General features: G+C 51.5%; 3 protein-coding genes across 3 annotated transcripts; 2 read left to right on the top strand and 1 right to left on the bottom strand.

The window, feature by feature from the left end:
• Positions 1-58: 58 nt before the first annotated feature.
• N7487_003039 (TTC39/IML2 family protein) lies at positions 59-2,502 on the top strand (the record flags this gene model as incomplete). The annotated part of the gene is made up of 7 exons (XM_056870786.1): positions 59-134; positions 211-228; positions 294-370; positions 443-509; positions 560-905; positions 965-1,613; positions 1,666-2,502. 7 exons carry the CDS (start codon positions 59-61, stop codon positions 2,500-2,502), a joined length of 2,070 nt encoding a protein of 689 aa, XP_056735570.1.
• A 758-nt stretch (positions 2,503-3,260) lies between these two features.
• N7487_003038 (MFS transporter) lies at positions 3,261-5,085 on the top strand (the record flags this gene model as incomplete). The annotated part of the gene is made up of 4 exons (XM_056870785.1): positions 3,261-3,612; positions 3,686-3,707; positions 3,768-4,191; positions 4,240-5,085. 4 exons carry the CDS (start codon positions 3,261-3,263, stop codon positions 5,083-5,085), a joined length of 1,644 nt encoding a protein of 547 aa, XP_056735569.1.
• A 573-nt stretch (positions 5,086-5,658) lies between these two features.
• nrps1 (uncharacterized protein) lies at positions 5,659-24,233 on the bottom strand (the record flags this gene model as incomplete). The annotated part of the gene is made up of 7 exons (XM_056870784.1): positions 5,659-8,340; positions 8,389-10,713; positions 10,765-11,144; positions 11,200-22,807; positions 22,882-23,184; positions 23,252-23,668; positions 23,745-24,233. 7 exons carry the CDS (start codon positions 24,231-24,233, stop codon positions 5,659-5,661), a joined length of 18,204 nt encoding a protein of 6,067 aa, XP_056735568.1.
• Positions 24,234-24,963: the final 730 nt, after the last annotated feature.

Below are 24,963 nucleotides of genomic sequence, written 5' to 3'. Positions count from 1 at the left end.
TTGATTGTGTCCTCATTGAAAGATTCATTCTTCATACTCACTGCCAGCGGTTTTCGCCATGTTGCGAGTCGGCTCCTGGTTGTACGGCAAAAAGCCAGCGGGGTCTGTGGACTCGGTGGTTGAGTTGAAAGACTGTGAGTGGTGCTATATACTCTAGCAAAGCCAATAGTGGTCGTTTGATTGCATGCTGACCGCGGTATTCTGAACTAGTGCATGAGGCAATGACAGGTATGTCCTGTGGGGAACGGGGAACGTGCGACCTTCAGGCACCGACTAATGCCATGCCCATCTAGCGGCAACACGGATTCTCAATGACGATGTTGATGGTGCGGAGAGTGGTCTCTCCACGGGTACTTCGTCTTTTCACAATGTGAGTGATCGTCACTATGAGCTATGACGTAACACAGCCCTCGAGGAAAGATGCTGACTCTCGATCGAGTAGTTGGGTAAAGGCGTGGTCGCATTCGTCCGGGCAACATTAGGCTTTGAGCAGGAGATTATGCGACTAGGTCCATGCTCTTTTTATCTTTTAATTCCACTGTTTCTGACAATCCCGCAGCATCCGAGCGTCTTTATGAAGCAGAAACCAGCGCGGCCAACGATCAAACCCGGTCCCAGCAAAACCCCCAAGCACCCAATGCCTTTCACTCCGATATATATGCTGCCGGCACCGAATATGCGCTGTGCCAAGCAATCGCTCAATTGATGAGTGCTGTGGTTGGGGTACTGAATGAAAGCCTGACAGAAAGCATCAAAGCATTCTATCGGCTGAGAAAGGCGTACATCGCTCTAGACGCTATCATGAAGATGGAGGAGAAGTTTATGGAGCAGAGGAATATACACAGAGTTCTACTGCCTAGCACGAGTGACCTCTCAACCTCGAGCGCTGCATGCACAGACATGAAGTCAGAATCATCCAGTCTTTTATCGAAAAACGGCACAAAAGAGGCTACCATCGAGCAAGCCGAGCTCAATTCGTCAATGAATGGAATGTCTATCTCCCCCGAGGGGCGTCTCCAGATACCTCGACGGGCACTTCCACACCTGCAAAGCATATCCACCACGACCCCGACTCCGACATCTTCAAGAATGAAATCGATGTTTTTGTGCATTCTGGTGCCAACTTCTGCTTTGGTATTCTTCTTCTGTTGATTTCCATGGTTCCACCAGCATTCAGCAAGCTTCTTTCCATTATTGGCTTCCGCGGCGACAAGCAACGAGGGCTGAGAATGCTCTGGCAAGCCAGCAAGTTCCACAACTTCATCGGTGCCATGGCTGCCTTGGCACTATTAGGATATTACAATGGCTTTGTCCGCTACTGCGATATTATGCCCGACCCAACTCCTGGCGAAACTGACGTTGAGGGATACCCACAGGAGAGGCTGGCTGCGTTGCTGGCGGAGATGCGGTCTCGGTTCCCTAACAGTCAACTTTGGGTGATCGAAGAATCGCGCATGTTAGGCGCGAACAAGGAGCTGGAAAGCGCCCTGGAACTGTTGTGCACTGACAAGAAGAGCCCGCTCAAGCAGGTCGAGGCGCTGTGCGTGTTCGAAAAGAGCTTGAACGCACTGTTCCTTCATAAATACGATGTCTGTGCTGAGGCATTCATCGAGGTAAGATTTTTTTTTTGCAGATATTTCTGAATCATCAAGCTAATTATTTCAGTGTGTGGACCTCAACTCGTGGTCTCGTTCATTGTATTATTACATCGCCGGGTCGTGCCATGTTGCCCTGTACCGGCAATCACTCAACGACCCAAAGCTTGCAGAGGAACATGCTAAGAAAGCCACCGTATACATGCGGAAGGCACCCGAATTCGCCGGGAAGAAGAAATTCATGGCCCGACAACTGCCGTTCGATATCTTTGTGACACGGAAGCTTGCCAAGTGGGAGGCGCGCGCCAAAGAATGGAACGTGCCTCTGGTGGATGCGGTTGGAGTTGACCCCATCGAAGAAATGATCTTCTTCTGGAACGGACACAGTCGCATGACCAACGAGCAGCTAGAAGAGTCCCTGGTCCGGCTTGATTGGTGCGAAAGCAAATACAACAAGACATGGTCTCGCGAGGGGACCGAAGAAAAAGCGATCCTGGAGCTTCTCCGGGCTGCCATTTTCCGGTCTCTGCACAGACACCACGAGGCGAAAAATATCCTGCAGACTCGCGTGTTAAACCACGACAAGTCTGTGTTCAAGGGCCACCTGAAGGATGACTGGGTCCACCCAGTTGCGCATTTCGAAATGGCCGCTAACTTCTGGATGGAGCGTCCAACATACCAGGACTTGCATGGAATCGCTGCTTCCCCCAAGGCGTCGGACGAAACGTCCACAGGTTCTGGGGAGACGATCAAGGAGGCTGAGAGAAAGCAGGTAGCCGAGTGCAAGGTGTACCTTGACCATGCTGCTCGCTGGGAGAGCTACGAGCTCGATGCCCGTATTGGACTCAAGGTTACTGCCGCGATGGAAGCAGTCCATAAATGGGAGAGCATGCACCCGACAATCTAATGGCCATTATTGTGTCTGTTTCAATCCTTGGGCACGTCTCTGTTTATAGCTGCCCCGGATAACTTGTGTAACATACACGTATAGAGTACAAGTAGATGTTAGGGTTAGATGTTTTACGATGTTTTTTTTTACATCCCTTTTTACTCCCTTTCCCATCAGCACAAGGATATCATGTGATACTCCAACCCTCATTACATCTACAATTTAGTTACCCCAATCGACAAGACGTAAAACGTCAATGCTTGAACATGAATTTAATTGGCTCTAACAGGCCCAGATGGAGTCGTTCCACTTATAGCAGTCGGCCCTTCGGCCCCATGGCCACTAAATCCGAGCTCCAGTATTCCTGCACAGGTCCTGGACTGGCATGATAAGTCTCGGTGGTCGAAAAGGACCCCGAGAACGAGCCATTCAGGTATCTTAGGATTAATTAGGCACCGAGATCGGCAACCTGACAGGAACCTTGGAAGCTCTCGGATAACACGGCTTTCCCATCGGACGTCCGACAAAAATCTCGGAAGCAAATAAAACAACTCTAGATCCCCGATATCTCTCAGCCTTACAGTTCCTAATTCTATAAACTAGCTCGGCTTGAGACCTGTCCCGTCATATCCACTTCTTATCTCCGAAATTCTTTTTTTTCCGTGGACTTTTCCACCGTAATTTAGTCGACTTCATAATATCTCGTCTCCTATATTCCACCTTCGCAGCTCTAACCCTGGGCCTACGACATTCCAGCCAATAAATTGTGCGTGATAATGGCCGAACGGACAGAACATGGCTATCCCGCCAGCAATTCTAGCGATGATATCGAGTCTATCGAACCGCATCGCAGCGACAATGCGGCGAATGAAATTGCTAGATTAGAAAAGCAAAGTACAGCGGCATCGGGGTATTCAGCCTTCGAACAGCGCACACAATCAATAGTCTCGCGCATTCGGAGTCGAGAGCCCGGCCAGACAGCGAAATTCAGTCATCCACTCACCCACACCAAGACAAGTCCCGATGTTATTGTGGATTTCGACGGTCCGGATGATCCTTACAGACCATTGAACTGGAGTTTCAGGAAGAAGGCTATCACGACGGTGTTGTATGGATTAACTACTATGGGTATGTCCGCAGGCAATGCTGGGGAAATAATGAATTGTGAAGAACAACGCTAATCGCAGTTATCCAATTGCAGGTGCGACATGGGCGAGTTCAATGTATGTTCATTTCTGCTTGCTTGACGGTTTATAGATTCATTTAACTAACTACATTGTTAGTTACTCGACGGGTCAGGCACAGATTAGCGAGGAGTTCGGCATCTCGAGTGAGGTCGCTACACTCGGCACCTCATTGCTCTTGTTTGGCTTGGGATTGGGGCCCTTGCTCTGGGCACCTCTCTCTGAGCTCTATGGACGCAAAACGGCAGTTTTGCCACCCTACTTTCTCGCGGCCATCTTTTCCTTCGCGACTGCCACCGCGAAAGATGTACAGACTATCATGATCACTAGATTCTTTACGGGCTTCTTCGGTTCCGCCCCTGTTACCAACACCGGCGGAGTCCTGGGTGATATCTGGACCCCCGAACAGCGTGGAGCTGCTATTGTTGGCTATGCTATGGCTGTTGTGGGTGGGCCTGTAATTGGACCCATCGCGGGTGGTGCCATCGTCCAGAGCGATCTAGGATGGCGCTGGACTGAATATGTAAGTTTTCCACGTCTCCGGTGTTGAAACTATGCTAATATCTACTAGATCACCGGTATTATGATGATGTTCTTCCTCATCATGGACATCCTCTTTGTTGACGAGAGTTATCCACCAGTCCTGCTGGTGTATAAGGCGCAACGACTGCGCTTCGAAAGCGGCAACTGGGCCCTCCATGCACGCCATGAAGAGTGGGATGTGACCCTCAAAGAAATAGGCAACAAGTACCTCATCCGTCCCTTCCAACTCCTCACAACCCCAATCTGCTTCCTCGTTGCCCTCTACGCATCATTCGTCTACGGTATCCTCTACCTCAGTCTAGCAGCCTTCCCAATCGTCTTCCAGGAAATACGCGGCTGGAACCAAGTTGTCGGCGCCCTGCCCTTCCTCGCATACTTAGTTGGCATCCTAATGGGCGGAGGGATCAACCTTGCCAACCAGAAATTCTACCTCAAGCGCTTCAAAGCAAATAACAATCGCGCCATCCCCGAGGCTCGACTCCCGCCAATGATGCTGGGCTCTGTAATTTTTGCTGCCGGCCTATTCGTCTTCGGTTGGACAAGTCCAAAGAATTTCCACTGGATTTGCCCGAATATCGGTGCGGTCATGATGGGCTTCGGCTTTTTCACGATCTTCCAGGCTGCTCTCAACTACCTCATTGATACATTCCAGAAATACGCTGCCAGCGCCATCGCTGCAAACACTTTCCTACGCTCCGTGTTTGCGGGCTGTTTCCCGCTCTTCACAAGTGCCATGTTCCATAATCTTGGTGTTCCTTGGGCTGCTAGTGTACTGGGCTTCATCTCCGTTGCGCTCATCCCCATTCCATATCTGTTTTACAGGTTCGGGAAGCAGATCCGAGCGCGTGGGACTTGGTCTCGAGATTCTGTTTAAAAATACACGAAAACGATTGTTTTATGTGGTTTTATTGTACATGTTTCGGTCTTTGATATTAGCTGGGTTGTGCGCACATTTAATCACAACGTGGTTACTCGTCGTAGCACATCCACCCCTTGCATATAATACCCTTCGAGTTTCAGCCATCTCAGATTCAATCATGTTGTTTTATACAAGCCTATTATGTCACGACATCGTCTACAATTTCTACTTTGCTACTCTTGTACGGGGGGAGAATATTCAATAGGCAAGTTTCCGCGTATTAGAGTATAACAAAGAAGCAGCAAGCACAAAAATAACAGAGTAGACAGGTAGATAGAGGTAAAGAGCGAATATAGTGAGTAAAGACGATTGAATGCCATATGTACCCAATCTCGAAGCCAAAATGCCAAAGCCATAAAATATAATGAAGACACCAAGAAGACAAAACGTGGAACATAAACATGGAGACGTAAGAAATTGCCAATGAGCGAGTTTTTGGGGGTGACTTTTTCTTTTCTTTTCTTTTTTTTTTTTTTTTTTTTGCTTTCTGTGTTTTTCTTCGCGGATGCGAGCTCAATAGTAATAATATCAAGCTCGAGTGGTGACTGTGTTTCGCCCGGTCAACTTTCGCGCAATGGTCATGGCCGCCTTCGACCATGTCTTCTTCTTCTCGATGCGAGCGACAGGATCAGGGGATGCAGCACCGGTGGCAAGAATCTCTGCTGGCTTATCATCCACGTGCTTGGAATTATGCAAAGCCAGCACGGCCATTTGGCCCAGGAAAGAGGGATGTTCAATGAGATCCTCAAGGCGAACCTTGAGCCCCTCTTGCTCAAGAAGCCAGGTAAGCTGAGCCAGATTGAAGACATCACCACCGAGGTCAAAGAAGGATGAGTCCAACTGGAACGCGGATTGGTGAGTGGGCTTTTCAGCTTCTGGGTCGACGGGGCCCGTGGTAGCGGGGCTGGGGAGGACCTGGTGCCATGAGCGAGATAGAATATCAGAATGCACAAGCAACTCTGCGATGGAGCGTGACTTGAGATGTGCACTGAGGAAGTGTTCGTCCGTTGGTCGAGACAGGTCGTCGATGGTCTGAGGTGGGAGAGAGCGCAGCATGCTCGCGGAGGGCAGCGAGGCTGTTGGGTTGGCCACGAGTGACTGCGCAATCTCACAGGCCATGTCAAGAACCTTTGATGCAAAGAATGGCATCACAGGCCCCTTTTCGGAGTAGCCGAGGGTGACATCGAGGTCACGTTCGCCAGAGGGGCGGGAGACCATGGTGAGATCGGCCAGGTTGTCGTTGACGCCAACACCACCCATGCGGTACTTGTTGGTGTCTAGCTCCATGGTTCCCTCGTAGTCGACATTCTGGTGGAAGACCGAGGTGGTGAAGTAGGTCCAGTCAGGCCAATCGGTACATTGCTTGATGATCTCGCGGAAGCCCAGAGACTCGAAGGGCATATTGGAGACCTGCTGATCTTGGAGGTAGCGGAAGAGGTCGACACCAGTCCATTTCTCGTCAAGCTTCACGCGCACTGGAATGACATTAACGCAGGGGCCAACGGTGTTATCAATGCCGGGCACTGTGGCGTTCCGACCGCTGATTGTCAGACCAAATACCACATCGGATTGAGCAGTTAGCTTGGCAAGGGCCAGAGCCCAGGCAGCCTGCATGACAGTTGCGATGGTGACATTTCCAAGGGCAGTAGGCGGGATCTCAATCTTTCTATGAATCTCGGTGAATGCTCCAACGTTCTGGAACATGCTGGTGCCCTTTCTGTGGACAACTTGGGTCATGCGGGAGCCCTTGAGAAGATCGGTCCAGTGGCGGTAATGGTCTGGGGTAATTGTTCCTGGCAACTGGCGCAAGTATCCAGCGAAGGGAGTCACCGGGGGAAGCGGGGTGCCTTCATATCCGTGCTTAATGGCAGCCATGATCTTCGGCAAGCACACTCCATCATATTGAGTGTGAGAAAGACGGACCAAGATACGGTGCTGGTCGCTGCCCTTCTTCTTGACAACGTAGAACTGCACGTACTGCTCGCCTTCGCGGGATCCATATTCGCGATCTCTCTGTTGGAGGGTCATGGTGAATTCATCCAGAGCGCGGTCAGTCTCATAAACAAAGATGCTGGGGCGGATCTTGCGCAACACGACCTGGAAGAACTGGTCATGGAAGCACACAAAGACTGTCCGTAGAATATCAAAGGCATCGACCACCTTCAAGCAACTCTCACGAAGGCGTCTCAGGTCTAAGGGACCATTGCCCTCGAGATAGAAGTAGTTAAGCATCCATCGCGACTTGAAGAGAGTTGCCGTCAGAGACATAGCCTGGAAGTCTGTGACAGGTAGGACATCGGCTATACCACCCTTGAAGACACCGATCTTAGGGCAGATACCGCTTTGGACCGCGGCATCATCGATGCACGATGGCCTGAGAACCTCGAGGCTCTCAGTGGAGGGGCTGGGCCCCAGTGTCGTCGGGGTGATATTGAGCAAGTCACTATCAACCTCCCTGTGACCGCCAGACTTGAGATCGACATTCAGCATCTGCTGAGTGACGTTCGCGGCTCGTACTGTTGACAGCATGTCCTCGAACACAGGGTTGTTGAAGACATCTGCAACGGTAAGGACCAGGCCCTCTTCGCGAGCAGCACTGACCATCTTCATAGCGGTTATACTGTCACCACCCAACTTGAAGAAGCTGTCCTGGTGTCTTACCGCGTTGGGTGAGAGACCAAGCGCTGTGCTCCAAAGATTCCACAGTTTCCTTTCCACATCGGCCGACATCCCATCCTCACTGGATCGGGAGGTCGCCGAACAAACACCTGAATCATCTGCTCCTTGGATACCTAACTGGTACGGTGAGTCGGGTATGGTGTCAGTGTGACCACCATAGTTTGACAACCCTTCCGTACGGATGGGAGGCACCGTCAGTTTTCCTTCTCTCAACATCTGACCAATAATCTCGTGAACACGATCATCAATAATTTTCTGAATAGCACTGCTGTCAATCGCTTCGCCAGTCGACTTTGCCTTGTCAGCCAGTGTGGTCTGGGAGCGATCCCAATCCAATGACTCGGGCTCAGCCTCGGAGGCGAATTTGGACTGCAACAAGGTCGCAGCCGGGGATTCAATGAAGCCGGTGAACACCTTGGCGATGGTGTCAGCTAGAGCCTGGGCTTCTTCGTCAGATACAGTATCGTTCCAGTATCTCAAAAGAACACCCTCCTGGCCTCGGGCAATCTCAACGTTTACAGTGACCGCATACTAAATGGGGTCAGTGTTTGTACAATCATTAGAAGGGCTGGTACTCACCTCGCTGGGATCGTGTGCGTGCTGAAGATCGAAGGACAAACCCTTGTCCTTGGCACCACCCGCAACGGAGTGGTTCTGGATTGATAAGGTAGTATTGAAGAGGGACTGTCCTTGCCAACCAAGCTCGTGTTGGATACTGGCCAAAGAGCAGCTTTGATGAGGAATGCATCTAACGTGGGCATCTTGAACATTCTTCGACACATCTGCCAAGGTCTGCCGGTCGGAGAACTGAACTCGACAACAAAGCATGTTAATAAAGATTCCAACCATGTCCTGGATGCCATTGACAGGGGCATCGCGACCGGCTGAAAGATATCCGAAACAAACGTCATCGGAGTTAGTGAACTGCCGCAGGACGATGGCCCAGGCGGACAGGGTCAGGTTGGCGAGAGTCACAGAGCTGCGCTCGCAGAACTGAAGCAGCTCAGGGAATCGCTGGAAGTTCATCATAACACCCTTTAGTTCTCTCTTGGCTTCGAAGACAGCCGATGGAGCAAGGTGGCATGGCCTAACTCCGCCCAGGTATTGCTTCCAGTGATTAAGAGCGTCACTCTGGCTCTGAGTTCTGATAAACTTGATATAGTCGCTGAAGAGAGGACCTGATCCCTCGGCGATCTTCCGCTCGTAGGCGAGAGTCAGGTCACGTAGGAGTACATCAACCGAGCCACCATCGATAATGGCATGGTTAATCTCCAGCTTGAGGATCACGCGTCCGGTATTTGTTTTGCAGACGGTCAGTTGGTGAGAAAGCTTCGATTGGCGCATGGCATTCCTATCACGAAGAGAGATGGCAGCTAACTTCTCCTCAACTTGCGAGTCTTGACATTCCACGCGGAGGATATTGTCAGAAAGGTTCTTGAGCACCAGTTGATCGAAGGATCCACCTGTGTAGTTGCTGTCGACGAAAATAGTTCGCAGCACTGGGTGACGGTCGACGAGGGCTTGCCAGGCGCGGGCGAGTCCTTCGGCATCGACCTTGCCAGATTTTGCATCCTTGATCTCAAACACAGTATGGAACATGTAGGCATTCGGATCACGGAGCTGGCTAAGCAAGAGGCCCTCCTGCATGGGAGAGCAGGGGTAGATATCCTCGACGTCATCCTTGCTCCGAATACCCGCCTTACGGAAGGTGCTTGCGGTGAGCATCTGGAGGCCGTGATAGTTGATTGGGAGGAGCGGATAGTCGCTGAGAGTGGGCTCAGGAGTAGTGGTTCTCAGTGTGAGGATATCCTTCTCGAGAGTCTGCTTGCACTGGAGAATCCAGCGGCGGATTGGGCCCTCATGTTGCATTTTGTTGTTGTAGGTAAAGGCAACATTCAAGCGGTCTTTGATTACAATAGCAGATACTTCGAAGAGGGCAAAACGAGCAGTCTGAGGGCCCATGTCGCCTGCGACAGCAAAGTCCGAGCTATCAAAGACATTGCCATGATGATGGAACAACGAATCAGCTCGCTCAAGCTGCTGCATTTTACCCAGATAGTTGAATAGGATTTCCAACGGGACAGGGAAATCCGCAGTCTGGTCCTGAAGCAGGCTTTTAGCGAAGTAAGGACGTCCGTTGTCTGCAATCTTGCGCCTGGTGTCCTTGACACGCTTGATAATGTCGGTAAGAGCACCTTCTTGCGTTAGCTTTTTGTTGGGAAGATGAGGCAGGTTGAACTTACGAGCTTCCGGATCCACTAGCAAAGGTGTCATGGTAGTAAACCAGCCAACCGTTCTGGAAAGATCAATGTCGGCTTCCCATGGTTCTCTGCCATGGCCTTCGTTGTAAATAGTCGGAACCTTGCGATCGGTGAAGGTCCGACCAAAGGAATGGACAATAGCAGACAGCAGGATGTCCACAGTGTCAGTCCGGAAGACACTGTGGCAGTCATCCATAATAAATTGGGTGATATCCTCGCTCAACGTGAAGGATTCCATCTTGATATCCCCATACACATTGGGTGAGTCTTGCATGCCCCAGTAAAGCAAGTTCGGCTTCTCGGGGGTGAAAGGCAGAGCAAGAGCAGCATCGTGCGTCTTGGCTCTCTCGGCCTGCATGGCACACCAGCTTTGGAAGGACAATGCCTTTTCGAGTGAGAGAGATCCAGAAACAACGAGCTCTTCGAGGTCCTGAAGCACGATGCGCCATGATACCATGTCAATGCAGAGATGGTGAGCGACAAGGAATAAGACCTGACCACCAGTGCGAAGGTTGAACAGGTCAGCCGCCAGTATAGGTCCATTGACAGGATCCAGGCAAGTTTGACTGTCAGCAATCTTCGGAACCATCGCCCGGGTATCGCCCACAGAGTGGACGCGGAATCGGAAGGATTCATCAACCTCCTGTGAGGATGAGTTAGAACATATTCGGGGAAGGCTTTCGAGTGAGCTTACCGCTGCGGTTTTCTGTTGCCAGGTGCCGCCATTGGATTTGCTGAAGCGTGCGCGGAACATAACATGCTGGCTAATAACAGCCTTGAGAGCGCGCTTGAGCACCTCACCCTCACAACGGCGAGCGATGCGAACAGTGATGCTCTGGTTGAATCGAGCAGTGCCCTTGAAGGAGTCCGAACACTGGAAGTAGAGCCTCTGGACAGGCGAAAGCGCGAAGCCTTCACCAGACTTCTCTTCGCGTCTAGCGACAGGTGCTTTGGCAGTAGCGGTTTGAGCAAGTGCCTTAACTGATCCGCTCTGAAGGATGTCGTGCAGTGTGAGAACAAGTCCCTGCTTGCGCGCGCGAGAAATGACAGCCATTCCAGTGATGCTGTCGCCGCCTATAAGAACCGGTTAATATGTTACCTAGGTCGAGAGGATCGTATTGGTACTTACCCAGGCTGACGAAAGAGCGGTCGACATTGACTTTTTGTAGGGAGATGTTCAACACCTGTGCGAAGATGTCGCGGACAATTTCGAGCGATCCATTCTTCACTTGTTTGTCTTGTGGCTTTTCTTCTGTCTTGCCACGCTTGATGCGATCATAATCCGCCATGATACGGTCATAGGACACATCATCAATGTCCTCAACCCAAGCAGTGATCTTCTTTCGATCAAGCTTTCCAGAAACGAGCATGGGAAGCTTCTTGATAAGAGCCCAAGTCTGCGGGACCATGTAAATGGGCAGCTGGTTCTCGAGGTTCTGCTGGACTTCGACGAGCTCGTTGTAAGCATGACGCTCAAGCTCATCCTCGTCAACAAGCTCGCATGGCTTGTCAGAAATCAGCTTTGTGTCGGCTGGAACACTGTTCAGAGACATGACAGTCACCAAGCGCTGCTTAAGTGGACCATTCTTCGGGAGAACGACGACAGCGTGGCGGGTAAGAACATCCTCAGAAAGGCGGTGCTCAATCTCACCCAGCTCCATCCGCTGGCCATGCAATTTGACCTGGTGATCCTTCCGGCTGATGTACTGAACAGAACCATCAGGGTTGTAGTAGCAAAGATCGCCAGTTTTGTAGATTCGGCGGGGACCAGGGACCGCGGGCGTGAAGTCCTTGATCCAGGCAGGGTCCGTGGTGAATGCTTCTGCATTTTTCTCGGGGTTCTTGAGGTACTCCCGAGCCAAGGGAGCGCCTTCAAGTGCAAGTTCGCCGACTGCTCCCAGGGGGGCAAGCCGATCGTGGTTGTCGGGGTCAACAATCCAAGTAAGAGTACTAGGAATACCATAACCGATACGACCAGGATCACGGTTGGTAGCGACCGCATTATCAATCACTGCAAAGACACACGTCTCGGTCGGTCCGTACCCATTCATAAGGTGGACAGCATTAGCCCACTTAGTGATGACTTCATTGGACATCTTCTCACCACCGCAAACAAGGTGCTTCAAGCAAGGCACCGAGGATGGCTCAATTATACTGGCAATTGAGGGAGTGAGGAAAGTCCAAGTGACATTGAGTCGACGGATGGCACCGGCAACATCATTCAGACGGTCGTCTTCGCTGGGGACACAGATTGTACCTCCGAGCATGAGAATTGCAAGCGTCTCCATAACAGCGGCATCGAAAGTGAGAGAGGCGAATTGGAATACTCTCGAGGTCTGGTCCATGCGAACCCACGGCGCGAATGCCATAATACTGCTGACCACATTGCGATGCTCGACAATAATTCCCTTGGCTCGACCAGTGCTGCCAGAAGTGAACAGAGCATAAGCCATATTGGAGGGCTTGACTTCAGTGTGGCGACGGCCAGATGACTTCAGAGCGCCATAGGCCTTGATCGTATCCTTGCTGATGGGGATAACAGTCTTGACAACTCGGCTGTAGCGGTTTGTGTAGTTAGGAGTGCACAGTATCATGTTGGCACCGACATCAGCGAGAATTTCCTCGTGTCTCGAGGTAGGGTGGGAGGGATCCAAAGGCACATACCCACCGCCAGCGATGAGCACACTGATGAGGGTAACCATTGCCCAAGCTGACTTGTCCAAGCAGACTGGAACAAAGACCTCTGGGCCAACTCCGCGAGAGACCAGGTAGTTGGCGAAGCCAGATGCCAGGTCCCAGAATTCTCTATAGGTGAGGTCGCCATCCCAGGCACACACAGCCTGAGCGTTTGGAGTCGCATCGCACTTCTCACGAATGAAATCCTGAACAGTCCGTTCCACCGTGAGCGGAATGCGTTCGTTCCATGTACCAATTTCAGCTTTATCTTCGGGGCTTATCACCTCCAAGTCTCCAAGCTTGCTCGCGCTGTTCTTGGGCAGGGCAATCAATTGCTGCAGAACATGCGCAAATTGCTCAGTGATGCGCTTAGTCTGCCATCCGTTGATGACGAGCTCATCGTGGTGCACAGTGAATGAGATGCTGGTCTTGGTAATACCACATTCGACAACAAGGGGGTGGGTGAAGAAGTCTTCGCTTGTTTCACGTTTCTCATCAATCCAGATCTTGTTGTCAAGTTCACCGTCGCCTGGCTGGATCACGAGCAAGTTCTTGAAATCGCAGCCTGTGGCAGTATCCTTGTTCAGCTGGCGGATACGTTGCAGACCAGAGTGCAAGTGTGGGATCATGTCGGTGGTAGACTGATGGATCTTTTGTAAGTACTCCATGGTAGACGAGGTATTGTCAACCTGGACACGGGTGGGGACAGTGGTCAAAACAGGACCAGCAATGTCTGCGACACCAGGAAGATCGATGTTTCGGCCCGACAAAGTCTCACCAAAGCAGACATCACCAGATGCAGTGTGGGTTGCAATGACGATTGCCCATGCAGCGCGCATGAGGACAGGGATCGTAAAGTCCACGCTGTTGCGAGAGCGGGAAACCTTCATTGTGTGGTGCTGGGTGTTTCCAGCACGCATGGCATCAGGCAGAGCATTTTTGTTGTGTGGGAAAGGAGTGCTGGACAGGTCTGTCAAATAAGACTTCCAGAAAGCGTCAGACTCCTCCATGTCCTTCTTGACTAGGTAGTCGATGAACAGACTGTAAGGCGTGCCAGCACGCTTGGTCTGTGAGGCAAAGTAGTTCTCTTCAACCTTGCGGAATACCAAGGGGATACTCCAACCATCATAAAGGGCGTGATGAACGGACCAAATGAAGTAGCTATCAGAAGATCCACGAGGCTGCACAATGGCGTAACCAGTGAGAGGTGCTCCATTTTGCTTGGGGAGATGAAGGAAGTCGTTCGGCAAAGCATCGAATGACTCTGCTTCGACCCAGGAGATGGGGCCATCCTTCAGGACAACTTGAGCAAAGTTCATGGCCTCGGTGTGGACAATACGAGTGCGAAGGATTTCCAAGTCAGCCACTGTTTGTTGCCAGGCCTCTTTGAATTTACCGACATCTATGCCAGGAGCAAGACGGAACGATGGCTGAGCAACGTAAGCACCATTGTGTTTAATAGAGAGGGTCAGAAGACCCTCTTGCACAGCACTGCAGGGGTAAATATCGCTGACAACGTCCTCGGATACTTCGCAGTTGTCGGTGACCTCATCCATCACGTTTTCGAGGGAAATCCCAGAGGGTAGGAGAGAGAACGACTTGGTGTTTTCTTTCTTAACTTCACAAGATGCATCAGATACGACACAGCTCTTTGCCATGTCGATCAAGATTGGAGAATTGAAGATGCTCGAGACAGTAAGGGCGATGCCCTCTGCCTGAGCAGCGCCGACGAGGTTCATGGCGGACAAGGAATCACCACCGAGACCGAAGAAGCTGTCATCGGCTGTCACAGAGCCAGCTTCAAGGTCGAGTGTCTTTTCCACCAGTGCCACAAGCTGAGTCTCGAGGCCAGTGGCCAAAGAAGCCTCCCTTTTGTCGGAGGTGTTGAAGGTAATATATGACTTGAGAGTCTCCTTTGACAAGGACTGGACCATAGCCCGCAGTCTTCGGCGATCGATCTTTCCGGAGGAAGTGAAGGGGAGGTTGCGGATAGGGAAGAAGAGTCTGGGCATCATACTCTGAGGCAGAAGTTCGGGCAGAGAACCCTTTAACTTCTGAATAGCGTCCATGTTCGACACAGAGATCGGCAGTAGAAGTGGATCGGCACCAGAAATTGTGGGGGCGAATTGATCGCTGCTCCCACCATTCGAATTTGGGTCATGGACGGTGAAAAATGCGGCGAGGCCCTTGGCAATGGTCCGTTCCTCGGGAACAACGACATCAACAGCGACCTGAGAGTCCTCGGGCAGGCAGCGCAAACATTGTTGTTCGATCTCCTCGAGTTCAATTCGCTGGCCATTGAACTTGATCTGAGTGTCTTTGCGGGAGATGAAGGCTAGACTGCCGTCGCTGTTATAGCGAACCAGATCACCAGTGCGGTACATGCGATCATTTCGCTTGAACACGCCCTGCAAGCCAGAGTGACGGTTCCAAGTAGGGTTCTTGAAGAAAGAGGCCTTGGTTTTTTCCTCGTTGCCAAGGTATTCACGCGCAATGTTACTTCCTTCAAGAATCAGTTCACCGACTCCGCCAACAGGCAGAAGACGATTGGAGTTACTCGGATCCACAATCCAGGCTCTACAGTTTGAAGATGTTCCAATCGATGTAGGATCATCATTAACACGGTTACCATCCCAATCGACCTTGACACCAACTGTAGCAACGACAGTGGCCTCGGAGGGACCATAGGCATTGATGACGCACCGGTCGCCCCAGCGGTCAATGTGGTTGGCGGGCATCTTCTCGCCTCCTGTGATAATTACCTTGAGGGTGGGAACGTTCTTCGGCTCTAGGGTGTTGACAATGGCAGGAGGTGCCGAGATGAAGGTGGCTTCCATGCGGCGAATGGCACCACCCAGGTTGTTCATACGTTCCTCTTCACTTGGGATACAGACACAACCACCAGTCATGAGGACCATCATGATCTCTAGGATGCTGACGTCGAAGGTGTAGTTAGAGAATTGCAAAGCACGTGTTGTGGAGTTCATGTGGAGGGAATCGCTCATAGCAATCGCGGTAGTGCTAAGGGCAGTATGCTCGACAACAGTTGCTTTCGGCTTTCCGGTAGTACCAGAGGTGAAGATAGCATATGCAGCATTTTCCGGAGTAGGACGAACACCAGCTAAAGCCAAGGGCGAGTCAGGAAGTTGAGAGATTGAAGTCTGGCAGACAGCGAACGATTTCGCGCAGAGCTTCGAAACTTTGGTGTGGAGTGAAGAGGAGCACAACACAAGGCTGGTGCCAATTTCATCAATAAGCATCTTCAATCGGGAATCGGGGTGAGATGGGTCAATCGAGACGAATGCTCCGCCGGCCTTGAGAACAGCCAGCTGAGCTACGACAGCCCAGGCTGACTTCTCGAAACACAGCACCACGAAGCCCTCAGGCTTGACTCCAAGACTTGAGAGATGGCGAGCCAACCGACTGGAGACAATCTCAAGCTGCCCGTAGGTGAAATTCTTGTCCCAGGAGCAGACGGCTTCTGCGCGGGGGTGCAGGAGGGCCTGCTGTTGAATGAGCTCGTCGGCGCACTTCTCTACTCGTGGAGGGGATGCGGCATTCCAATCACGGATTTGGCGAACGGAGCGCTCGGGGAATATATTGAGGTCCCCGATGGTACGGCCACCGAGATTGTGGACAATCACATCATCCAAAACCTGCTCAAACATATCCATGACATGATTGACCTGGAAGGAGGAAAGGGATTCTGAGGAGTAGTTGAAATGGACCTGGGCGTGGGAGTGCGAGACTTCAGCTTCGACCAAGATCTTGTAAGCACTGGAGCTGATTGGTTCACGGGTGTTCGCTTTGGGGAGATTCGAAGCCATGTGATAAATCAGGGAGGTGTTGAAAAGCATTGTATCATCCAGTCCAAGCTGGTGTTTAACAGCGTGCAAAGGAGCGACGTTCAATGCCCTGTTCTCGGAGTCCTTCTTTGCTTTTCCGAGGGTCTCTTGCAGCTTTTGCTCGTTCTGCACGAGGAAGCGGCAGGTGGCAATACCTTCAGCCTCCGATTTAGTCGCCGAAGCTGAGGCAGAATACCCAAAGCACACGTCGTCTGAGCCGGTGTACCACCGGAGGACAACAGCCCAGGCAAACTGGAAGAGATTTTCCACAGGAAGGCCAGACATTCTGCTGAAGGCGTGGATTTTAGCTGTCTGCTTGTTGAGCGTGCGTTTGGAGCGGGTATTGTCGCTTGCCCCATGGACGAGTGCCGGGAAAATACAGGGCTCAACATCGGCAAGGTACTCCTTCCAGAAAGCCACATTGGCTTCGGAGAGGCTAGCATGCCGAGAAACGCGGTGGCTAGCCTTAGATCCATTCCAATGCTGGATCTCAAAAGCCTCAATAACACTGCTTGGAAGCGCTTGTGTTTCGGTTTTGAGGGCCTGGCGGTTTAGCTTTCCACATAGGGTCAAGGGGAGGGAAGAAATGGGGATATAGAAACTCGGAACCTTACTACCAGGAAGACTGGTACTCAGATTGGCGTGCAGGCTAGAAACAGCGTCTTTGAGTTGAGCAGTGGCGGACTGGAGGACGCGATCTCCGAAAGTGACGGGGTTGGTATCTGAAGAAACCACGAAAGCAACAAGAGCATTGGTCTTCACATTATCGCGTAGCAGCTGCACACTCTCCACAACGCACTTCCGCTTGTTGTCTAGGAAGGAATCAACGCGAGCCTGAGTTTGAATAAGCTCACTCGCCAGGGCGGATTCCTTCTTATCGCTCTTGCGACCAACAAAAACGAGAGAGCCATCTGACTTGTACCGAACAAGATCTCCGGTCTTGAAAAGGCCATATTTACCCCCATCTCGATTTCCAGAAAGCCAAGAAGCATTGTCAAAGAAGTCTACGGTCTGAACGAGCTGTTCGTCAAGGTAGCCGCGGGCAAGAACAGGACCTTCGAGAACCAGCTCCCCAACACTGCCGATCGGAACGAGATAATCGTGGTTGGAGGGATCAACAACCCACGAAACACAAGAAGTGCTCTTTCCAATAAGTCCAGGTTCGTTTTCATCCTGGGAGCAGAAAACGTGGAAGGATGCAGCCGAGCTCTCACATGTTCCATACAAGACCTGGACCTGGAGGTCATCGGTCTGCCAGTGGTCAAGAACGCTCTGTGAAACAACTTCGCCGCCCAACGCGATCGATCGCATTCCCGGAACATCCTTGGGTGAGAAGAAGCTTGCGGCAGTCGGGGTGATGCTAGCAACATTAACATGGAATGCGTTGATAGAAGCGGCTAAGGTGACGGGATCAATATCAGCCGGGATACAAATGCAACCACCCCACATGAAAGTGCCGAATGTCTCCACGATGAATGCATCGGATGTGTGCGTTGCGAACTGTAGGGTCCTAGAGACATCGGCAATCGCCATCGTTGTAGCGAATGCCTCGGCTCGGGTCATAACAGTTGAGTGGTCAAGGACCACACTCTTAGCCGGGCCCGAGGTGCCGGCACTCATAGCAACGTATGCGATGTCGGATGGTTTTGCCATGGGGTTAAGGACCTCGTCGGCGAGGTACTCGAGAAGAGACTCGCTTACAGGGATGACGTACGGCACGGCATCCTCAAGAACCTGAGCCTTCTCCGGGGCAGCCAGAGCGACTTGGACGGCGTTGTCGACAATCCACTTCTCAACAAGCGTGAAACTCTCAGGTGTGGCAACTGGAATACAGCCACCACCGGCTTTCATAATTGCCAAGGTGGAGACGATGTTCCACACAGATTTTTCGAAGCAAACGGGGATTAGGGTTCCAGGACCGACGCCGAAGGTGACAAGATAGCTTGCCAAGCGGGAGGAAAATTGATCCAGCTTCGAGTAAGTCAAGTTCCCATCCCAAGCGGTGACGGCCAATGCATCAGGGCGCTTCTTGGCCATCTCTTGGACAACCTGATGGGCGCACTTCTCAAATGGCTTGGGTGTCTTGCTGTTCCAAGCCATAATCTGGGCTCGGTTTTCGTCGCTCAAGTTGTCTAGCTGGCGGAGTTCACCGTCAATGTTTGACACAATGTTCTCGAGGCAACGCAGATAGGTGTTGGCTACATTGGCAGCTTGTGAATCAGAGAGGTTGGTAGTCCAGTAGTTGAGGTCGATGCGAGCGGTAGTGTCCATTGCCTCGATGTTAATGAAAACTGGGAACTCAGCGGGATCGTGGATTGAGCCAACCTCAACACACTCGATATCACTGCTAACAGCGTCTTTGGAACTGGGAAGACGGCGGTAGGAGACACCAGAATTGAACAAATTGGTGTCTGAAAGCTTCAGAGCATGCTGAATGTCAATGAGGGAAGTGTGACGGTAAGCAAGGCTCTCCACGTAGTCATTCTGAATTTGATGCAGCACATCACTGAGCTTTGCATCATCTGCAACCCTCATACGGCAGACTAGAAGGTTGATAACTGGTCCAATGACCCACTGGACGCCCTCAGCAGACACATCACGCAGGGATGCCATGTAACTGAATGAGACATCGTCAGATCCACAGAAGGCGCGAAGAGTGAGGCCCCAAGCGGCATTGAAGACATTCGCAAGAGTAATTCCGCGCTTCTCGCAGACAGTCTGCAGTTCATTGAGTGCTCCAAAGTTGACCGGAATGGAGCGGAGTGCCTTCGCAGACTGTTGACCGTCAGTAAGAGCAGGGAAGTGGCAGGGCTTGGCTTGGTCCAAGTACGAGCGCCAATAGTTGATGCTGGCCTCCTTTGGCGCATCCTGGAGGTACTCCATGTAATCCTTGAATAACGGCTGAGGGGTTTCCTCAAGTCTACCAGCGTACGCGAGCTGCAAGTCACGGAGGATGATTGAGATAGAGTTACCGTCCATCGCAGCATGACTCATCTCAATGCGAGCAAACAGCCTGCCACTGGGTGTCTGGCAAATAGTGAAGCGGTAGGCTGGTGTGGCCTCGCTGTAATCCTTGGGGTCTTCCTTGTCAAATGTGGCAATAACATCACTTTCCCCGGAAGACTGCAAGAACACTGGAGTGGCATCGTAGCTCTTCAGTACGACCTGGCAGAAGGGGTCCCGAGGAGTGAGGTTCTCAACAAAGATGGTGCGGAACATCGCATGACGAGAGACAACCTGCTGCCATGCATTGACCAAGCGATCGAGATTCGGCTCGCTAGATCCGGTAGCCTTAATCTCAAAGGTGTCGTGGACAGCGTAGTAGGAGCTATCACGCTTGCGACCAAGGAGGATACCCTGCTGCATGCGAGAGCAAGGGTAGATATCCTCAACAAGGTCCGGGGAAGCAATACCGATAGCAGGCAACTTCTCGTTGAGCAACTTCTCCAGGGTTGGGTAGGTCAACGAAAGCATTGGGAATGAGCTGAGTGTCAAACGCGGGCCCAGGGAAGGAAGCTGTTCAGCGAGAGTCACCAGCAGCTTCTGGCATTCAGAAACCCATCTGTGGATACGATTCTGGTGCTGCATAAACCTATTGAAGGAGAAGTTGAATCGAACCTTTCCAGCAACGACCATCGCGGAGATTTCAAACAAACCAAAGCGGGGAGTATCGGTTCCAAAGTCAGCGGCACCGCCTCCTTGGCCAGCTTCTCCAGCCATCTGATCAACAAGCTGGAAGACACCATCCTTTCTCTGCAGATCTCGATGTTGGCCTACGTAGTTGAACGACATCTCGAAGGGGTGTGGGTGCTCAGATTGACGGTTGCCCTGGGCTGGCAAAACTCTGCTGGTGAAATCCGCGCGACCATTGTCCGAGACACGGCGGCGAAGATCCTTCACCTGGATGAGGGTATCTATGGGGTTACCTGCGTTGTATGCGGACAAGAAGATAGGGTGCAGAATGGTGAACCAGCCGACGGTGTGCGAGATATCGATGGACGGGTCCCAAACTTCTCGTCCGTGACCTTCATTGTAAATAGTTGGAAGAGAACGATCGGGAAAGGCTCGGCCAAATGAGTGGAGCATTGCTGCGAGGAAGAGGTCAATTGGCTCCGTGCCAAGAGCTTTGTGACAATCAAGGAGGATGGCATTGGTGTGGGCTGGGTCGATCTCAAACGATGCACAATCCACATCGCCATATGTGGTTTGCGTGTCCTTAAGCCCCCAGTAACCAAAGTCAGGTACTGCGAGAGCGTCAGTTGCAACTTTACGCTCAGTCCGGAGCGTTTTGCAGTGCTCATTCTGCAGGCGGCACCAGGTCTGGAAAGGCAAGGAGGCATCACTGGTTCCTGTCTTCTTGGGGTTTAAGATGATGTCTTCCAAATCTTCCAGAATGATTCTCCAGGAGACAATGTCAACAACCAAGTGATGAGCTGTCATGGACAGGACATTAGGCTGGCCCTTTACCAAGAAATAATCGACTGCCAGCAAGGGCCCAGAGAAGCAGTTGATAGAAGATTGGCTGTCAGCGACATGGATCTTGACCTCATCCATGCTGCCAAGAGTATGCATCCGCCATCTGTAGGATCCCTTAATATCCCGAGTGATATGTTGACTGGATGCTGTCGCGAATCCCGTGTCCGTGAATCGTGCGCGGAGCATTGAGTGGCGGGATATCAGAGTTTCGACCGCCTTGCGGAGGGTTTGCTCGTCGACAGGTTTGTTCAAACGAGTGAGGATTCCTTGATTGAAGTGGCCTTGGCCCTCTTTGCGTACACCAAAATGGAGGGTCTGGATGGGTGACAAGCTAAATGGCTCATCAACAGCTTCTTCATAAGTCGTAAGGTGATCGATTGTCTTTGCACGAGTTGCGAGGTCGCGAATTGATTTGCTGCGCAGCAGCTCCTGTACAGAGAGAGAAAACCCGCGCTTCTTGCAAAGACCAATGCATGTCATAGCCGCGATCGAATCACCACCGAGGGCGAGGAAGCCCTCGTTCAAGTCGAGCTGGTTCCGGGGAATGTTGAGGACACGGCTATATACAGCAGCTAAAGCCTCCTCTCTGTCGTTGGCGGGCTGAGATGCCTCCGTGCCGACGATTGCGGCAGAGGCATTGTTCTGAAGATCTGGGTCGTTTTCCATACCTGCGACCCAAGTGGAAATACCCTTGCGGTCTAGTTTCCCTGATGGCAGAAGTGGCAGCGCTTCAACACACAACCAAACCGCAGGGACCATATAGGTAGGGAGACGAGCTGAGAGTCGCTCTCTGATTTCAGGGACAAGCTCGGCCTTTTTCGAGGCGGAGACGAGTCTTAGAGGCTCCAGGTCCGAATCGGACTGTTCCGCAAGCAAGCCAGTAGAAGAGACAACTGCCGCCAGTCGTCCCTTGGAGAAACCAGTCCTGGGGAAGAATACAGAGCAATGGGTAACGTTCAGATCTTTGCTCAGCTGATTCTCAATTTCGCCGAGTTCGATTCGCTGTCCGTGAACCTTGACCTGCGTATCCTTGCGGCCGATGTAATTCAAGGCACCAGTGTCGGAGTTGTACCTGACTAGATCACCTGTCTTGTAGAATCTACGGTTAGAGCCACTTTCAGGGTCCAATGTAGTCCAAGCAGGGTCATAGATGAACGATTCGTTTGTCTTTTGCGGATTATTCACGTAGCACCGGGCCAGGGGTGGGCCTTCCAAAAGTAATTCTCCAGGGCAGCCCACGGGCACCAGTTCATCGTGGTTATCAGGGTTGACAAGCCAAGTTCTCACACCAATAGGCAGGCCGATATCTTTACAATCGGTGTCAGGTGTAACATTAGAATTCAGCACAGATGCCACACTAGCCTCGGTAGGTCCATAACCATTGACCAATTTGATTTTGGACCATGTAGTCAGCTGTGACTGCGACATTGCCTCGCCGGCCAGGACTAAACTCTCCAGTCCTGGAACACTCTCGATTTCAATAAAGCCGATGAATGAGGGCGTGAAGCACGCTTGGGTGACTCTCATCTCGTTGATGGTGGTCACAATATCGTTGAGTCGAGCTTCCTCACTCGGAATACACACACATGCACCATGAATGAGGGGCGTCAACGACTCAGCCAAACTGGCATCGAAGGTGTGGGCGGCGAATTGGAGGCATCGCGACTCGCGATAAATCCGCAAACCGGGTCCATGCACCATTGCCCCAGACAGGAACGCGCGGTGCTCCAACAGGGTTCCCTGCAAAGACAAGAGTGAGCTCCTGCAAAAAAAATGTATACATATATTTTTTTTAATTTCAATAAAAGACTCACCTTGGGCTCTCCTGTTGATCCGGAGGTAAAGAGAACATAAGCCGCATTTTGACTGGTGACACCGGACGCCAGATTGACATTCTCGGCGGGGTCTGACAGAGGATCTAGAGTATCAGCACAGAGAGGTATTACAGTCTTCACTATCGGACGAAGTTTATCGGCCAGATGGTGAGAGGACAGTACAACCGGTGCCTGAACCGATTGGATGAGAGCTTGCAGTCTGGAAGTTGGGTGAGTCGGGTCCAATGGGACGAAGGCTCCGCCGGCTTTCATAACGCCAAGCATTGCGACAATGTTCCATTTCTGTGGAGTCAGTATACCACAACTTAAATATTCAGGCAATTGATTCATGAAACAATCTTTCACATACCGATTTATCGAAACACAAGCCCACGCGGACTTCCGGACCGACTCCCTGCATACGAAGATGGCATGCAAGCTTTGACGCTTGCTGATCCAACTCGGCGAACGTCAAACTGCCATCCCACGCACACACAGCCTCACGATCGGGCCCGCTCAACATCTGATCGTGGATGGCTTCGTGAATGCAGCGATCGTGGAGTTGTGGAGGGGTGGCGTTCCACTTGCGGATGCGTTGCCAGTCGTTCTCTGAGAACAAATTAAGCTGGCTAATAGCGGTGTTCTCAGCAGAAAGGATTTTGGCAAGCAACTGCTCAAAAATGCTTGCGATACTCTTCATTTGTTCCCCGGACATGTCACCCTTGCGCCATTCTAGGAAGATGCTGATGTCTCCACGCAGCACCTTAACATGAAGACGGACTTGGCACTGCAGATTTTTAGCCAACTTGATTCTGGTGTAAAGGGAGAATGGCCATATCCAATTCATGGCGGAGTGAACGTACCTCGTCGGGAAGAGCTGTGGCCAAAATGGGTTTTGAAGGAGAAGCAGGCGGGTCGTATGTGCGCAGCATGAAGATGGTGTTGAAGGGGAGATATCCCTCGGAAGCATCCTCCGAGCTTCCATTGGCCTGACTATTCGCACTGTTTGCGCGCACCTTATCTACAATTGCCGTGAGTGAGTCGTTGTCGTTGATGGATATGCGGATCGTCGAAATGTTGACGCCGGTAGAACGCTGTACAGATGATTTGGGGGCGCGCGAGTCGCCCTCGAGATGTTGGTAACCGAAGCAAATATCCTCGGAGCGGATATAGTAATGCAACAAAAGAGCCCAAGTGGCTCGAAGCATTGGGTCCAGACGGCCTTCGTTCCATGCGGTTAGCAACTGCGCATGTTGAGCAGGCGTCGGCCTCGTCTTCATCGAGACTGGGCGTTTAGGCCCGTCAACCGTCGAAGCGAACCGGGGAAGATAGCACTTGGTGGATTGAGCCATGACGTCTAATGGCTTAGTATTACCAGTCTGATCTTCTGTGTGTCGTCTCGTTTTTTCCGGTCGATGGAGATATGTATGGGCCTAAGGTGTGGAGAATGAACGACAGTATGAATTCGACGTTCAAGAGCCCTCGCGAACTCGGACGGTCTCGTCTTATTTTAAAGAAAGTAAGTACAGCTTTTTTTTTTTTTTTTTTGAAAAAAGTATTATTTGCTAAACACCTCCAAAATAGCTACGTCCGGCCGGAGACTGCATGGGCCACACTTCTCCAAAATCCAGTAATAGGCGCTATATTCCTTGCATGGGATCTAGATGGAAGGGAGAGGGAGGGAGAGAAACCATACGTGGATCAGGTGTGCTTGGCCCCCCCCTGTGGAACCAACTCAGACACTTTTTCTACATTTTTCTTTTTTGTTTTTCCTGGTTTTTTATTTCCGATAGAATTGCTATGTCAAAATCTCTTATTTTCTATTTTGGACCAAGGTATCCCTTGGAAATGGACTAGCTTACTGGAACTAGTACCAAAGGGTCATCATGCAGACGAATCGTTCCCATTCTCTCTGTCTCTCTGTGTACTCCGGAGCACCCTCCGGAGTACTGCTATTCCAAGCGAGATGCAATTCCCCCGATCAGGAACCCTTGCAGTCTGGAACGTGGGCGTAGCGGTTCAGAGCATCCCGTCAGGGGCGTGAGGCTTTTTAGCCCCGAATCACGATTAGATTGAATGGCG

This window comes from Penicillium crustosum, assembly GCF_028827405.1.
Source record: "Penicillium crustosum strain IBT 35664 chromosome Unknown utg000001l_segment0_segment0, whole genome shotgun sequence".
NCBI lineage: Eukaryota > Fungi > Ascomycota > Eurotiomycetes > Eurotiales > Aspergillaceae > Penicillium > Penicillium crustosum.
Note: the sequence above shows the minus strand (reverse complement) of the source record. Positions and strands in the feature narration are given on the sequence as shown.